The sequence below is a fragment of the Macaca nemestrina genome, chromosome 5, assembly GCF_043159975.1.
Source record: "Macaca nemestrina isolate mMacNem1 chromosome 5, mMacNem.hap1, whole genome shotgun sequence".
Taxonomy (NCBI): Eukaryota; Metazoa; Chordata; class Mammalia; order Primates; family Cercopithecidae; genus Macaca; species Macaca nemestrina.
The window spans coordinates 72,124,073-72,142,025 of NC_092129.1; the positions used below are offsets into that span (position 1 = coordinate 72,124,073).

General features: G+C 39.2%; 1 protein-coding gene across 2 annotated transcripts; it reads right to left on the minus strand.

Moving 5' to 3' along the window:
- Nucleotides 1-3,684: 3,684 nt before the first annotated feature.
- On the minus strand, nucleotides 3,685-17,168 carry LOC105489046 (F-box protein 5). 2 transcript variants are annotated; one of them, XM_011753660.3, is made up of 5 exons: nucleotides 16,822-17,168; nucleotides 8,470-9,187; nucleotides 6,512-6,602; nucleotides 5,427-5,609; nucleotides 3,685-4,572 (listed from the first exon to the last, which is right to left on the minus strand). In XM_011753660.3, the coding sequence occupies exons 2-5, from the start codon at nucleotides 9,147-9,149 to the stop codon at nucleotides 4,321-4,323; spliced, it is 1,206 nt and encodes a 401-aa protein (XP_011751962.2). In that variant the 5' UTR covers nucleotides 9,150-9,187; nucleotides 16,822-17,168; the 3' UTR covers nucleotides 3,685-4,320. The 2 variants fall into 2 exon arrangements, with proteins under 2 accessions (XP_011751962.2, XP_011751960.2); XM_011753658.3 differs by lacking the exon at nucleotides 16,822-17,168 and adding an exon at nucleotides 16,445-16,769.
- Between the last annotated feature and the right edge of the window lie 785 nt (nucleotides 17,169-17,953).

Genomic DNA, 17,953 nt, shown 5'->3' on the forward strand with positions numbered 1-17,953 from the left:
TATAGTAGAATGATTTATAATCCTCTGGGTATATACCCAGTAATGGGATTGTTGAGTCAAATGGTATTTCTGGTTCTAGTTCCTTGAGGAATCGCCACACTGTCTTCCACAATGGTCAAACTAATTTACACTCCCACCAATAGTGTAAAAGCTTTCCTATTTCTCCACATCCTCTCCAGCATCTGTTGTTTCCTGACTTTTTAATGATTGCAGTTCTAACTGGTATGAGATGGTATCTCCTTGTAGTTTTGATTTGCATTTCTTTAATGACCAGTGATGATGAGCTTTTTTTCATACGTTTGTTGGCTGCATAAAAGTCTTCTTTTGAGAAGTGTCTGTTCATATCCTTCACCCACTTTTTCATGGGATTGTTTTTTTCTTGTAAAGTTGTTTAAGTTCTTTGTAGATTCTGGATATTAGCCCTTTGTCCGATGGATAGATTGCAAAAATTTTCCCCTATTCTGTAGGTTGCATCTTCACTCTGATGATAGTTTCTTTTTCCGTGCAGAAGCTCTTTAGTTTAATTAGATCCCATTTATCAATTTTGGCTTTTGTTGCCATTGCTTTTGGTGTTTTGTTCATGAAGTAATTGCCCATGCCTATGTCCTGAATGGTATTGCCTAGGTTTTCTTTTAGAGTTTTTATGGTTTTAGGTCTTACGTTTAAGTCGTTAATCCATCTTGAGTTAATTTTTGTATAAGGTGTAAGGAAGGGATCCAGTTTCAGCTTTCTACATATGGCTACCCAGTTTTCCCAACATCATTTATTAAATAGGTAATTCTTTCCTCGTTGCTTGTTTTTGTCAGGTTTGTCAAAGGTCAGATGGTTGTAGATGTGTGGTGTTATTTCTGAGGCCTCTGTTCTGCTCCATTGGTCTATATATCTGTTTTGGTACCAGTACCATACTGTTTTGGTTACTGCAGTCTTGTAGTATAGTTTGAAGTCAGTTAGCATGATGCTTTCAGCTTTGTTCTTTTTGCTTAGGATTGTTTTGGCTATGTGGGGTCTTTTTGGTTCCATATGAAATTTAAAGTAGTTCTTTCCAATTCTGTAAGAAAGTCAATGGTAGACTGATGGGGATAGCATTGAATCTATAAATTACTTTGGGTAGCATGGCCATTTTCACGATATTGATTCTTCCTATCCATGAGCATGTAATGTTTTTCCATTTGTTTGTGTCCTCTCTTATTTCCTTGAGCAGTGGTTTGTAGTTCTCCTTGAAAAGGTCCTTCAATCCCTTGTAAGTTGTATTCCTAGGTATTTTATTCTCTTTGTAATAATTGTGAATGGGAGTTCACTCATGATTTGGCTCTCTGTTTCTCTGTTATTGGTATATAGGAATGCTTGTGATTTTTGCACATTGATTTTGTATCCTGAGACTTTGCTGAAGTTGCTTATCAGCTTAAGGAGATTTTGGGCTGAGATGATGGGGTTTTCTAAATATACCGTCATGTCATCTGCAAACAGAGACAATTTGACTTCCTCTTTTCCTAATTGAATATCCTTTATTTATTTTCTTGCCTTATTGCCCTGGCCAGAACTTCCAACATTACGTTGAACAGCAGTGGTGAGAGAGGGCATCCTTGTCTTGTGCCTGTTTTCAAAGGGAATGCTTCCAATTTTTGCCCATTCAGTATGATATTGGCTGTGGGACTGTCATAAATAGCTCTTATTATTTTGAGATATGTTCCATCAATACCTAATTTATTGAGAGTTTTTAGCATGAAGGGCTGTTGAATTTAGTCGAAGGCCTTTTCTGTATCTATTGAGATAATCATGTGGTTTTGTCATTGGCTCTGTTTGTGATGGATTACATTTATTGATTTGCGTATGTTGAACCAGCCTTGCATCCCAGGGATGAAGCTGACTTGATCATTATAGGTAAGCTTTTTGATGTGCTGCTGGATTCAGTTTGCCAGTAATTTATTGAGGATTTTCACATCGATGTTCATCAGGGATATTGGCCTGAAATTCTCTTTTTTTGTTATCTCCCTGCCAGGTTTTGGTATCAGGATGATGCTGGCCTCATAAAATGAGTTAGGGCGAATTCCCTCTTTTTCTATTGTTTGGAATGGTTTAAGAAGGAATGGTACCAGTTCCTCTTTGTACCTCTGGTAGAATTTCGGCTGTGAATCCATCCCTTCCTGGACTTTTTTTGGTTGGTAGGCTATCAATTACTGCCTCAATTTCAGAACTTGTTGTTGGTCTATTCAGGGATTTGACTTCTTCCTGCTTTAGTCTTGGGAGGGAGTATATGTCCAGGAATTTATCCATTTCTTATAGATTTTCTAGTTTATTTGCGTGGAGGCGTTTATAGTATTCTGTGATGGTAGTTTGCATTTCTGTGGGATTGGTGGTTACATCGTCTTTATCATTTTTTATTGCATCTATTTGATTCTTCTCTTTTCTTCATTAGTCTGGCTAGCGGTCTATTTTGTTGATCTTCTCAAAACATCAGCTCCTGGATTCACTGATTTTTTTGAAGGTTTTTCATCTATCTCCTTCAGTTTTGCTTAGTTCTTATTTTCTGCTAGCTTTTGAATTTGTTTGCTCTTGCTCCTCTAGTCCTTTTAGTTGTGATGTTAGGTGTCAATTATAGATCTTTCCTGCCTTCTTGTGTGCATTTAGTGCTATAAATTTCTCTCTACACACTGCTTTAAATGTGTCCCAGAGAATCTGGTACGTTGTCTTTGTTCTCATTGGTTTCAAGGAACATCTTTATTTCTGCCTCAATTTTGTTATTCACCCAGTAGTCATTCTGGTGCAAGTTGTTCAGTTTGCATGTAGTTGTGTGGTTCTGAGTGAGTTCCTTAATCTTGAGTTCTAATTTGATTGCACTGACAGCACCTTACTTGTAATAGCAGAAAATGGAGTAAAGAGCGAAACATCCATCAACTGGTGAATGAACTCGTATATCCAACAGCATACTGCCTCGTAAGGAAAGCCCATTAACTACTGATGCATGCACACAGATGAATGTCAAAATAGCCTTCAGTGAAAGCAAACTTTGACTCCATTTATAGAAAATCCTTGAAAAGTCTACAGTGACAAAGATCAGTGATTGCCTGGGAGTTGACAGGAGGGACCCTCTACCTTAGGTTTTTGTTGAGATCAAAGGCAAAGCCCTTAAACTTCTTTGGGGCCTAATTGATAGCATTCAAGGCCCACCCTTCAATCTTTGAAGGGTCTAGTCTGAATTCAACCTCTTAGGATTTCCCCATATTCATAATTGAAACTGAAACATAACTTTGGAATTAAGGAATAAAGACATCCTTGTTCTGGGCTCTTGTTACTAGCACGTGTTTGACTGCAGCCAAGACGGTGTCTTATTCTATACAATTTAAATCCTTCTAGCTTTTTTGGGGGTATGGGGTGCTATTTAATCCAAGTTCAGCTGGTTTAGTGATAAATTACATCAGTATTTACCAGTGTCTTTTATGCTCTTCCTGTATTGAATCATCTCGAGATATTTATCTCAAGACCCAACCCACAACTACTGAATTAAGCTATTAAGTGGGGAAAAACCGGGATCAGGGTACTGTCTAAAAATCTCAGAAGCTCCCCAGAAAAACCATCACAAAAATCCATTCAATGCCTTCACACAAACGCGTCTACTGCAGCTTCCTAATTCAGTTGTTTCCAGGATTACAATGTTTATAAAAGGTATACATTAAGCTTGTAACAATTTTATTTAGCAAAATTTATTTTTGTATGTACATACAAAAGACATTTTCTTTGACATATAAAAAATACAGAAATATTTACATGTCTACAAAAATATTAAAACAGATTTCAGAAATAAGGAAAACAAGCACATTTTTACAAGGATACTTTCTTGGGAAATATACACACAAAAAAAGCTTTAGAAAGGTGACAAAACATTTAATAGACTCCAGAAGTTGATATTCCCATTGGTATCAATTGAGTAAGATGAGTATAAAATGTCTGAAATGCTAACAGATGGAAAACCAGACTTACATTTAAGACTGTCTGGGTAAAATTGCATGGGTTTCCTTTACCATAAAATTGAATCAATTTTTTTTTTTTAACCCTCAGTATCACATAACTATCTACTTTTCCTTTTTTCTTAAAATATTTAAATTGTTTGATTTGTATTGAGAATTTTAAACTTTTTCTCATTAAATTGTAAAAATAGTTTAAGAAGTTGTCTATCCTCTTTATCCTCTGGGGGGAAAAAACCTCAGGATACTACACTGATTTCAACATAAAATTGAAAATCACAATACATATTTTTTTAAGTTAAAACCTAACATTTTCTAACTAACATTCATGATGAGTAACAATTGATTTAATAAGAGATCACAATCTTCGTAAATTCTTTTTGCTTTTCTTTGTACCAGGCAGGGGACCTATTTTACAACTGGCTTTGAGGAGCTTGCCATCTGAACAGTCTTTAGTAGTATGGTAATTACAGAGACACCTCGTACAATAATCAAATCCACAGCCTTCTCGTTTGCAGGTTGCCCGTTGTAAATAGCAATCATATTTTGCAGGTGAATTACAGCGAATACAGGCTTTGAGGCTTTCATTCTTTTTCAAAGTCTTGGCAACCTAAAAAGAAAAAAAAAACAACTATAAACAAATTTCAGCAAGGATTACATGTACTTTAGTTAGTAAAATCAAGAAGGACACCCTTGCACCTTCCCCAATACATGTATGAAATATCACTGTCACACATATGATAACTACTGCCCTAAGTTTTATCTATGTAGTACCTGCTAGCAGATGCTCAATAAATACTTTCTGAATAAACTTGTATGTTGCATTACTCATTATGGCATAAAATTTAAGACTAGTTTTGTTATGTAGGATTTACATTTACTGATCAACATGAATCAGAAAATATTCTATAATTTTGGTAAGTTATCTAAATTAAGCTTGCAAAGTTATCTACATGTGAGTAGAACTTTTAGCACACATCACTCACTGATCTGAGGGTATAATAGAAGGCCTTCAAGTTCAGAAAGCTTGCCTTTTTCCACTTAACTCTCTTCCTCAGTTCTTGAAGGTGGAAACTGCAAAATGTAGTATTGACTACTTTTATAAGAAATCTAGGTTTTTCATTATTTCCTCAGTTTCTAAATTAGAACCCAAAATCACTGAACTTTCATAAACAATGCCAAACAGTACCTAATATTCAGACATACATTTCTGTGTACTTTCCTAATTTCATGTTTGTTTTCCACATTATTGTGAGTGAAATGAACAGGACACTAATGAAATCCCTAATAGTTCTAATCATACTACAATTAAATTTTAATGATCACCAATATCAGGTTTCATAATGTCAGAGAATAAACTAGTTATTATCTAGAGCCAAGTTACATTTTGACCTTGAAAGTTCTTTTACATTTCTTACTCTAAATCCCTTATGTTTTAAGATTTATGATTAGACAAAAAATTACCTCAGAGAATTCATTGTGTCGACTATAAGCAGAACCCTTCTGATCACCTTGATTGGATACCTTGGTTTGAGCATCTTTTTTGAGAGAAGTCTGGGCTGCTGATTTCTGAACAGAAGCCAGTGGGGTTCTGAACATAACAAATTCTCTGGTTGACGCATGTGGTGAAAATTTATTGTTGTTTTCCTAATAAAAAAAAAAAGTTTCAATAGAACTTAGAAATTATTTCCTGTATCCTCAACAATGAGACATTTTTATGTTTGTACATAAAATAAATGATGGCCGGGCGTGGTGGCTCAAGCCTGTAATCCCAGCACTTTGGGAGACCGAGATGGGCGGATCACGAGGTCAGGAGATCGAGATCATCCTGGCTAACACGGTGAAACCCCGTCTCTACTAAACACATAAAAAAAATTAGCCAGGTATGGTGGTAGGCGCCTGTAGTCCCAGCTACTTGGGAGGCTGAGGCAGGAGAATGGCGTAAACCCGGGAGGCGGAGCTTCCAGTGAGCTGAGATCTGGCCATTGCACTCCAGCCTGGGCGACAGAGCGAGACTCTGTCTCAAAAAAACAAACAAACAAAAAGAAATGACAAGATTATGTAAGAGACTTATCCCTACATGCAATTTACCTGCACATACTTAAACAAAGCAATACCTAAATACTCACACATACCAAGCCTAACTTATAGACAGAAACTGTGAACCAAAACTGTGAGAAATCACTTTAAAGGCAGAGATATGGTACTTAATACCTAAAAAGTGAAACAGCTTTTCCAAATTTTCCACGTTGTAAAATACACATACACACAACTGGCAACTAAGATTGACTAAATGGTCAACTCTATCTGAGAATTAAGTAATTTTCCCTTTGTTACTTTAGACATTCTATTTCTAGGAAGAATCCAAGAAATAAATGATTGAGTTGAGATTTATTTTTGAATGTGGTTTCTAAGTTCTAGTATAAGGTTGAAATAGTTTATGAATGTAAAGAAGTGTTTCCAGATTACCTGTTTTTTTTTTCTTCTCTATTTCTAGAAGAGCACTAGCAGTGCATTTTTAACTAAAAACATCATCTGCAAACACTTACGGTAACTCTTTGTATTGCTTTACTGTACAACTGGAATGCCCCCTTATCATCTTCCAGGATCTTCTTCCAAGTTGTGCTCACTTTAGACACACTGGAAAAGTAAATTACCATAAATGAAATAATTAAAGCATCACAAAGAGCTAAGATGAATACAGTAGAAAAACATTAGCAGTGCAAAAAGGTATTTACATTATTAGTAGTGCTTCTCAAACCTGACCACATTACAATTGCCTGGCAGTTTTAACTGGTCTAAAATGGAGCTCAGGGCTCTGTATTTTTAAAAAGCTCCCTCCTCATCAAGTAATTCTAAGTGCATTGAGGCTTAAGAACCACTGCTTTGTACAGTATTTTTTCACAATATCTGCAAACATCAAATAGTAGCCACCATTGTGTGTGTGTGTGTGTGTGTGTATATATATATATATACATATATATATGATACCATGTTAGCTATCTGGTGAAAGTAATAGACAAATTTCAAAGTACTCTAGGCAGACTGCTATTAGAAACCAACTTTAGAAACTCACTATGTTAACAGAAAAAGTAGAATCTGTGATACTGATCTGATTGTCCCTCAAGCTGTTTAGGCTCATGCCTGTAATCCCAGCACCTTGGGAGGTCAAAGTGGGCGGATCACAAGGTCAAGAGATCGAGAGACCATCCTGTCCAACACAGTGAAACCCCGTGTCTACTAAAAATACAAAAATTAGCTGGGCATGGTGGCACGTGCCTGTAGTGCCAGCTACTCAGAAGGCTGAGGCAGGAGAATTGCTTGAACCCGGGAGGCAGAGGTTGCAGTGAGCCGAGATCGCGCCACTGCACTCCAGCCTGGTGATAGGGCGAGACTCCGTCTCAAAAAACAAAAACAAAAAAAACCAAGAAGCTGTTTATATCTGTTTTGCTTTAGCTCTTGTTTCATAAAGACCAGTGTAAACTCATACTTGCAAAGAGTACCTCCAGATAATTTTTCAAAAAGCCAAAAAAAACAAAAAACAAAAACCCAACCCCAGTTGAGTCCTATCTAATTCTAGTCTGCATAATCACCTTAATTCTCAAAGTTATCTGACTAAATGATTTTCCTTGGTAGATTGAGAAAGAAATGGTGGTTAGCACAAGGTTTCTAAGAAATCATTATAAACAGAGCCTGGGAGGCGGAGGTTGCAGTAAGCCAAGATTGCACCATTGCACTCCAGCCTGGGTGATGGGAGTGAAACCCTGTCTCAAAATAAATAAATACATACATACATATATACATACATAATAATAAATCACAACTCCCCATTTGTGGATCTTCATATTTTCATGACTATCAAACCTAGGAGAGCCCTACCACCAAAAAATGGCTCAGAAAGAACAAAAATTACTTCATACTTTCTGGTGTGACAAGTCATAATGCCTATTAGACATGTAGACTGGAACTAGGCTGTTTTATAGTTAAGCCCCAAAGATGTAACTTACATATTAGAAATGTCAAAACTAAAAGGAACAAAGATCCTAATCCAATAGAAACAGTTTTGTAATAGCATGAATATAAAATTTGAAATGACTAGGTTAAATGCATAATTCTAAAGTTTTCTTTCATCTTAGTGGCACATAGGTAGCAAAACACCAGCAAAAGTCATTACCGCAATTAAACAACATTGTAAGGTTACCTACAACAGGTTGAGCATCTCTAATCCAAAAATCTGAAAACTTCTGAATGCTGACATGATGCTCAAAGGAAATGCACATTGGAGCACTTCTTGATTTCGGATTAGGGATGTTCGACTGTTTAACCTGTAGGGTATAATACAAATATTCCAAAATTCGAAAAACATCTGAAATCCTTCTGGTCCCAAGCATTTCAGATGAGGGACACTCAACCTGTACAACAGCCTTTGCATGAGCTGGTGGTACTGAGCCACTAATAGCAATGTTCAGTGGATTATGCTAACATGTATATTCAAAACAGTACTTACTTGATTAAGTCCATGTCACTGAGTTGTGCTAAAATAGTTGCTAAGAGATGTCTGAGTCCCCTTCGAAAGAGTTCGCTGAGAATATCTACACATTCTAGGCCCATTTTTCTGCCAATTATATTCTGCAGTCTAAAATTTCCTCTGGCTATAATTTCCTTCAGCATCTCCCGATCTACTTTAGGATTTCGCTTTGCATTCTTTTTTAATGTTGAACAAACCACTTTTTCAAAATGAAGAACTGGCAGCAAGTTTTTGTTGGGATATTGGTCTGGGCTTTGTATTTGTAGCAGGCAGGACTGTGGACTGTCACTGAAATTTTCCTCCAGGAGGCTACCTTCTTCATGTTCACTGAGGCCACTTTGTTGAGAAAATGAGGAATAGCCACTGTCTTCATAAAGTCTACTGGTCTCTAGTGCTTCTATTTCATTTGTACTATTAAGTGTTTGTTGCACATGTTGATTTTCCTTGTTATGCAAGGGTTTGCTTTCAGTTTCAAGTTCTACAATCCTAGGGCTCACAATCGGTGACCCAATACATGACAGCCTTTCATAGTCTTTAATGCAGTCTTTACAGGAACCTTTCAAATATGCAGGGGTGTAGGAAACTAGTCTTCCAATGTCATCAGGTTTTACCAGTTTAAGTCCGGAATGAACATGGTTACAATTAAAATCACACTTCATTTTGACAGAAAGGGTAGAACTTTCTTCTTCTTTACAACCTATAAAAAGAACATAACATTTACATCTTAATGGCAAAATTTCCACACATCCCTACTTCTTCAATTGGGATATACAAAGATTACTTTGCAATCTCTCAGCGTTAGGTATTGTCTACGTGTACTTGCTTATACAGCTGTGATGTTATTCAAGTTTAATTATTGATATGACAACAATATGTGAAAATATTACTTAAATCTTGTAAGTATATACAAATTATATTATTCTTGAGAAGGCATTTCAGAACAGACTGCTTTTGGATAGCTGTAACATCTGACTGTTATCTATAACTGATTGAGTAAAAAACAGTGGAAAAAGGGGCTATATAATAAACATCTGTGTTTATGGAATAAATGAGGAAATGTGATGTATCAAAAGAGTAGGCTCTATGGTCAAAGTTATCCTTAAAGTAACCACAAATACTTTTAGATTCAGTGTTTATTCCTTGGACTTAAATGACATATGGTTCTCTGACTTAAGCACAACCCAAGCCACTGACAGCAAAAATGGTTAAGATTAGTACAGGAGGACAATGTATAAGGGTGGGAATAATCTTGATAAAAATAATAAAAATTTTGTATATTATTTCACCATTAGCAATGATTGCAAGCCTTAAAATAACTAATCAAGAAATCTATAGGTAGCATGGAGAAAAGAACTAATAACACATTTAAACAACTATAAATTAAAGTCTACCTGAATTCCCACAGCTCTTATCTCCAAGTTTTATTCTGATGGGTGCTCTTGGTGACCTTCTAATATATTTCAAGTGTTTGTCTACCTTACTGGATAGTAAACTCAAGTACAGGGACATCTCCCTGTATCTTCTCTAATAATGTGCTGGAAACTGCTGTCTTTTAATCACTGAACAAAGACATTCCACCGTAAGAATGAATAGTTCTGCTATCAATCAAAAATAAGAGTTGGTAAATAAGAAAAGAATGACACTCTAATCAATTAACCAGATTTAAAAATATGAGTGGTAGGGCAGCAGGTGTAAATTACTGTTCAATTGCTTTAAATAACTTAAGATAAACTTGCTATTAATGATAAATAGAAAAAAGGTAAAGATTTGTTCAGGGTTTTATTACCACCCTGCTCCAACACTCAGGACCTAAGAAATCAGTTAAGACACAATGGAGCAGGCAGCGTCTTAAGATAGCTTTAAAGAAAGGTTTCACCATCCCTGTGCTATAGACATTTTGCAGTGAATGCCTCTTTGTTCTCAGGGGTTGTCCTGTGCATCGTAGGATGTTAAGCAGCCTTTACCCATTAGACACCAGGGGCAGCCCCCACTCCCAATATGCAATATCTCCAGTTACCAGTTATTGCCAAATATTGGGGAGGGGAAAAGGCCAGCTGCAAAATTTCCTCTATTCTTCAGTTGAGAACCACAACTCTAAAAAGTGATTAGGATTGTCAGGCAACAGTGGTCTGGTAAGGGCATTCACAATTTGAGCAATGGCACAATGCTGGGAAGGAATATGGTAGATGGGTTCAGAAACTGTTTAGCATTGTTGAAGGCAGAGAATAAGAGTAGGGAAACAATGCGGACATGAGCTAAGAAAGCCTGAATATTAAATGCCAGGTTAAAATGTGCCCCATCTACCATCCCCACACAGCCATCTACCATCCCCACATCTCTAAATATATAGCTAACAATTTATCCTGTAAGTAAATGTATATGGCATCAGTATGCTTAGTCTGCACTAAATATTGGCAATGTGTTCACATTAAATTTAACCATTTTTTTACATAGAGCAAAACTTTTCAACTCAAAGTACAAATGGATACTTTCATAGAACGTAACTTGTAGAGAGAAACTGCTTGTAAATTCCCAATGTTAATACAGTGAAAGACACATAATATGTGCTCCAGGATCCACTAAACAGAAAATTAAGAGTTGAGCTGCATAAAAAATAAAGAATATACAAATTCTAGCTCCCTAATTAACCCTAAATCTAGAACAAATGATTCTGAGTGGTTTACTTTCATTCAGAGGAAAAGTAAAAAATACCAAGAGACTGCTTCTATTTTTGCCTCAAATCAACTAAAGAATTAGGTTTGATTTATACATGACCACAATTTACATGAGAGGATAAAAAAGCAGAAGCCACTTATGAAGGCACGCTCTTTGTTTAGCTGCCTAAACCAAAAAGGCCTGAAAATACTTCAGGAATTCAAAGTCATTCTCTTTCTGCTGTCTTTAGAACAGTTACTGGGAGGTTGTCCTATAGAACCTCTTTCATTCAACACTGTTCTTTGAATATGGACAGTTCTTTAAAATTAGAGCTAATAATGATGCAAATACTTTATACTTGTTTAGAAGTTTGCAATTTCCAATGCTTACAAACCTTTTGAAGTAGGATGGGGAATTGTTATTTTTACAATTGAGCATACTGAAGTGTGTAGCTTAGTTTGCCCAATACAGGTAGTTAATTAAATGAGCCAGATCTCTCTTCCTCATTATAATGAGGTGCTCTGGAAAAACAGAGCTTACGAATAACATTTATACTGTTTATAAAAATGACAGAAAAGCCAGAATTTATGGTGCAAGCGCACTTAAGGTACTAAAGAAAAAAATGTGTACATTTTTTTTCTCATGTGAGCTGGCCCTTTTTCAGTCCTTAGTAACAATGACCTTTCCATCCCAGGGGCTTTGTACATTATGTCTTTCCCTACTTACAATATCTTTTCCGCTTCCTTTACCTATTTACCTTCTAATCCATTACTCATGGAGAGCTGCTGCTTCTTCTTCTTTTTTTTTTTTTGAGGGAACTTTTCAGACCTCATCAAACCCTACTTTAAAGCACTACCAAATTGAAATTTTTAAAAGTACTTTTAAGTTTCTTAAAGGCCAGACATGACTGTTACTGCTCATGACAAAATCCAAGCAAACACCAGTGCCTGACACAATGAAGACATATGATATAAAAATGTGTTTCCCATTTTTTTTTTGTTAGCTAATACCAACATTAGAATCTGTATTCTTCCTCATGAAATTAGCACTTAAGGAGTTAAAATGACTACCACATTCCTCTTGCAACAACATATATTTTCACATGAATAATTAGATTTAGTATTTAGGTCAGGTGCAGTGGCTCATGCCTATAATCCCAACACTTTGGGAGGCTGGGATTGGGAGATTGCATGAGTTCAGACCAGTCTAGGCAACATAAAGAGACCCCATCTCTATAAAAATTTTAAAAAGAAACTAGCTGGGCATGGTGGCATGCACCTGTGGTCCCAACTATTAGGGAGGTTGAAGCGGGAGAATTGTTTGAGCCTGGGAGGTTGAGGCTGCAGGGAGTTGTGATCGTACCACTGCATTCCAGCCTGGAAGACAGAGGGAAACCCTGTCTTAAAAAAAAAAGAAAAAAGAAAAAAAGGTTTGGTATTTTAAAAGAATTTTAATAAACTTATTCTGAATTTACAGAAAAGCTGCAAGAATAGTGCAGAACTCCTGTACCCCCATTGCTCAACTTATATTACTAACATGAATGCATGTCACAACAAATTAACCAATATTGCTGCATTAACTAAAATCCCTATTTTATGTGGACTGCTGTTGTTCCTACCTTAAGTCTTTTTACTCTTCCAGGGTCTTATCTAGGATACATTATATTTAGTCATCATATCTCCTCAGGCTCCTCTTGACTATGACAATTTCCTTGTTGATAATTACCTTGACAATTCTGAGAAATACTGGTTATTTTGTAGCCTGTTCCACAATTAGGATTTGTCAAGTTTTTCTCAGCCTTAGTCTGGGGCTGTGGGTTTTTAGACCACAGAGGTAAGGTCCTATGATTTGAACTGATGTTAACCTTGATGACTTGGCTGAGGTAGTATTTCTGAGCTTCTTCCAAATGTAAAGTTACTCCTTTTTGTTCTTTTTCCTCTTGAAACTTTTTGGAAGGAAGTCACTATGCACACCTCACACTTAAAGAAGTAAATTTATAAATCATTTGGAATTCTTCTGTACAGCAGATTTGTCCATTAATTTCCTATTTATTCATACTACCAATCATTTATATCAGTATAAACTCATAGACTTTGGGTTATAATCCAATACTACTTATTGTATTGCTCAAATTGTTCCAGCTTTTGCTATTGTGAGCTCTTTCAGTTGACATTGGTGTCCATTTCACATACTTAAATCATTTTGTGTTTTGAACATCCCTTACTTTCTGGGACTACAAGATGCTCTAAGCGTATCTTCTAATTTCCCTGTTCCAGCCCTAGAATCAGTCATTTCTCCAAGGAACTCTGATTTCCTTTTTTTTTTTGGAGAAAGGTATTAAATGAAAGTGAAATCCGGATATTGGTTGTTGATTTAATTTTAAAACATGAAATTAATGTTTTTCATTTCCATAACAATACTGCAGAAGAAACAGATTAGCATAGCATGATGTTTTATAAAAAAGGAAGCTGAAGCAACTGTTTGCAAAAGGTTAAATCCATTCCTTTTAACTAGCTAAGTCTTTTCCAATGACCAGGCCAAATTTGGGAAATATGTGAAATATTCATATAATTGACTTATTATCCAGAAAGACAGAAAATATTATATGGCTTCATAACCTCTTGAATTAAACAGATGAGGGCTAAGAGTTCAGTTGAACCATTTCACTTATTTATCCAACATCCACTCAGTGCCAGGGTAGGGGGAGAGAAAGATATTAATTAGGGATGATCTTTTAGCAAAGCTGACATTCTGAAATCTGAACACCTTATGGAAATCTAGTGGAAGAGTTCCAGATGGTGGGAAACATAGGAAACAAGGAAAAATGTGAGTGCTCAATAAAGAGAAATATCTGTAGGGCTGAGTTGGGGGAGGTTATTGAAAATTATAGTTGAAGAGGTAGAATGATCTGCAGATTTGTGGGGTAGGCTGGGTCCTATGTGGAGGACTGAGGTTTGGTTTACATTTTTGGAAGATCACTGGCAGTTGTGGAGAATGAATTTCAGGAAGGTAAAAGTAGAAGCAGAGAGAATATAGTTCGAAGTGTTTATCACAGAAGTACAGAGTGTGGGAAACTCAGACTAGAAGGATTGTAGTGGAAATGAAAATAACTGCATAGATTCAAGGTCTGTTATTTAGGAGGGTAAAGTCAATTTGCTGCTAATCTACTAGATGTGGATATGAAGAAAAGGAGAGTAAAAAAACACCCTGGGGTTTAAGGCTTGAGTATCTAAGGTGATATAGTGCTATTTACTAAGTTATGGAAAAACTGATGAAATTAACGCTTAAAAACCTTAGTTTCCTCATCCATAAAATGGGAGTAAGACAATAAAACAGGACTAAATGCAAGGCAAAGTCCCTGTCACAAGGGTCTAGTCAATACAATCTATTTTTAATCACATAAGCCAAATCCCTTCATATTCCTTACATTGCCAATCATTAACATTTAAAAGTAGTAAAGCACATTTCACAAAGAAGTATATATTTCAGAATAACACATACTTTTCCATTAGAATGTATAGAGTTAAGAATCAGATCCAAGTTTGAATGAAAATCCTGGCTTAACCTTTTGACTAGCTTTGTGAACTTGGAATGTCCTATTCCTACTTTTCCCCCAAGCGCAGATAGTAATAAGACTCATACATGGCATTGTTTAAATTTCTCATTTACCGACTCCCAGCCCAGTCATACAGAGAAAAGAAAATTTTACAATGTTTGACTTTACATTTAATTTTCCAATATAGACCTGATCCTCCATATTAAATATCATAAATAAGGCTGCAGTCCTTAAAAATCTTTGTAACTCTTCTGTTAACTAAAATAATTAAGTTCCAGTCTCTAATACCTACAGATAACCACCATGTGGTCAACGTTAGGCATGGCCATTCCTTAAGAGTTTAAGAGGCCCAATGCTTGTGACCATAATCTTTAAGAGAAAATTTTAGAAAAGCCTACTTTCAAAACTATCTGGAGGTAACATATATGTATTTTTAATTTCATCTCCTCAAACCTGTAAACTGGGGAAAAAATTCCAATAGGCAGTAAATTATTTCTGAGGAGCAAGGTAGTAAAGACAAATGGAGTTATCAAAAAAGAAAAAAAAAACCCTCATAAAGCCATCAAGCTTCAAAATTTCAATGGTAGATTGATGATCCAGGATCTTCTAGAAATATACTTTCTATTAAAATAAAAATTAAGCTTTTTTTTTTTTCTCCAGAGACGTTTAGAGTTCTTTTCTAATAAAAGAGTCATTACAAAATAGTACAATGCCGAATTGCTATTTTTTTTCATTTTGGGTTATTTCTCAGGTAAAAATAAGGGCATATGGATTTTATTTAGAGGTAGCAACAAAGAGGGTAAAAATAAGCATTTGAGTGCCTTCCATTCTCTACAAGCTTTGAAATAAAGGACTATCTAGTTCTTCATGAGTTATGGGGAAAAAGTCACCAATTCTTCGATTCTCACAAAATCATCTTAATACTATGGACAAATTCAAGGTTTGTGGTAAAAACTGCTTTTTAAAAACTCTTCCCTTTCCACTCCAGGCCCTGAGACTGGGTTAATGGGCAAAGGGAGAAAAAAATGGGAAAACGTAACGTTTTTGTTTGGATGTCCCAGTTGAGTCTGGTCCAATGAGGTGGGGGGTCTCTCCGTTTGGCGGGAGTGGGGAGGGAGACCCTAGAACTCCTGAGAGATCGGTGAGGCTGCCCCACAGGGCGCAGGACACGCGGAGGAGGCGGGAGATAACCGCGAGCGCGATCTCCCGCGCCCGCCAGTAAGGCTGGGACCGCGAAAAATCGGGGAAACTGCCTTTGGCTGTGAGGGTGCGGGGCAGATGTAGAAACGGGGCGCAGAGGGACGAAGGTGAGGCACCTGGCCAGGCCCTGGGGGCTGCCTGCTCGCAGCCCTGTCACCGCCGGGGGCTCCGGGGTGGGGGAGGGGAGGGGCATTTGGCGCCTATTCAAGCAGGGTGGGGTTGGTGGGTCTTCCGAGAAGGAAAAAGGGCGCCCTGGGATGCCACGACCCGCACCTCCTGGGGTTGGAGTCCAGGGTCAGCGTGAGTGACGGGACCCTGCGGCCCGCCATCCGGCCCCTGCACATCTGGCTCATCTTGCTTCCCCAAGATCCCCAGCCGCCCTCCTCCCGGACCCAGGAACCGCTGCCGCCGCCCGAGGCCGGGCGTGTGGCGTGGCCGCGCGTCCTGGCTCCGGGCGATGTCGGGTCAGGGCCTCAGGCTGCAGCCCTCCCCATGCACCCCTCTGGCGTGCGCGCCCCCCTCGCGCCCGCTCCCCTCACTCACTATCCGAGGGTCGAGGACGCCCGGCGGCTGTCACGGCGCTGGGGCTGGCGCTGCAGGAGCAGCGGGGTGGCCGTGGGGCGCAGCTGCAGGGGCGCCGGCTCATGCCAGCCGACGTGGAGTCCGCCTCAGGTAGAGGAACCGCTCCGGGGGAAGCTGAGCAACCTGCCTGCTTCACAGACCTGTATCTCTTAAAAGGCGCCAGCTGGTACTTTTAAAATCTTTGAATTTGGTGCCTAAATCCCCGCGGTCCAATGAGGCGCGTCGCTCGCATGCACGCACCAATAAGAGGGCGGTGGGTGGGGGCGCCCTCTTCCACGCCCAATTGGACGCTGCCGAGGCGGGGCCGAGCCGCGAAGCCCAGCCCCCTTCCAGCTTACCGGCTACCCACGTCCGGAAAGATGCTACGGCCGGGGGCGGGACCTCCGAGCGCGGGGAGGCCGCGGCCCGGCCACACGTGTGGAGGGCCTAACACGCATGCGTGCGCCCGCCAAGATTCCCTCCGCCGTCTTCCGGACCGGCCTCCTGCAAGTCCTAATCTCAGCCCAAATTCAGCGCCGGCTTCCATCTGGAGATCTTCGATGGGTACAAATGGTAGCCGACTTTCTTCGATCATCTCTCGAACAGCAGTTCGGTGAGCGGCAACTCGGCTCGTCCGGGAATCCAGACTTTCCGGAAGACGGACCCTCCCCCCAGCCCAGCTTAGCCCGCCTCTCTAGGATTTACGCGCGCGCTCCGCTCTCCCTCCTAACTCGCCCCTCCCCTTGACCCACGCCTTTGCGCAGCCGCCTTGGCGGGTTGTGGCTGCAGAGTTGGCGGGTCGGCGCTTGCGCACCGGGGTTCCCCGCGATTTTTTTTTTTCCCGGGGCTGGATGAGGGGCGGGCCGCTTAGAGGGGCTGTGCGGCTCTCCCTGCGCCTGGCTGACATCAGCTGTGGGAGACCTGCGGCTGCGTCTCCCAGGGCCTTCCGGCGGGGCCGAGGGTGGGACCGAGGCACTTCTTCCTTGCGAGCGCATTTATTTGTATTTTCAGCCACCCTTCAGACACTTGGTTTACGCTTTCCTGGGTTTTTGTTCCTCTCCTTCAAGGACCAAGCGTAGGAGACAGTAGTCCTGCTCCCAAAAAAAGAATAAATAGAAGTCCCCCCTGGACGCCCCTGGCCAAGGGAGTTTTTAGTGATGGCTGGCGTGGACATCAGTATGAAAGTGTACCGGAGTATTAGTGATGCTCAACTTTTCACAATTTGAATATGCACTTAAGTAGGACAGTGCATTCCCTGAACTCAGCTTTATGGCTACAGCCCAGTGATGCCACGGGATGTGAACTCCAAAAAGGCGAATCCTCGTTTGCTGTTTCCCTCTGGTGCCTTTCTGCAGCCTCGGAGTGAGTTATTTGTAGTCAGTGTTCAGTACCGTTAGTGACGAGTCCTGTGTGGCGCGGTCAGGATTAGGATGAGTCATACAAGTGCTGGGTGGATCCTGTCTACCTAAAATTTTGATAATTAGTTCATTA

Excerpts from the sequence above, each read along its gene's own strand:
- LOC105489046 (XM_011753658.3), bottom strand. The coding sequence starts at position 16,547 with ATGAGCCGGCGCCCCTGCAGCTGCGCCCCACGGCCACCCCGCTGCTCC. Across the intron at positions 6,603-8,469 it reads AGTGACATGGACTTAATCAA|TGTGTCTAAAGTGAGCACAA; the intron begins GTAAGTACTGTT and ends TTACTTTTCCAG. Across the intron at positions 5,610-6,511 it reads AAGCAATACAAAGAGTTACC|GAAAACAACAATAAATTTTC; the intron begins GTAAGTGTTTGC and ends TTTTTTTATTAG.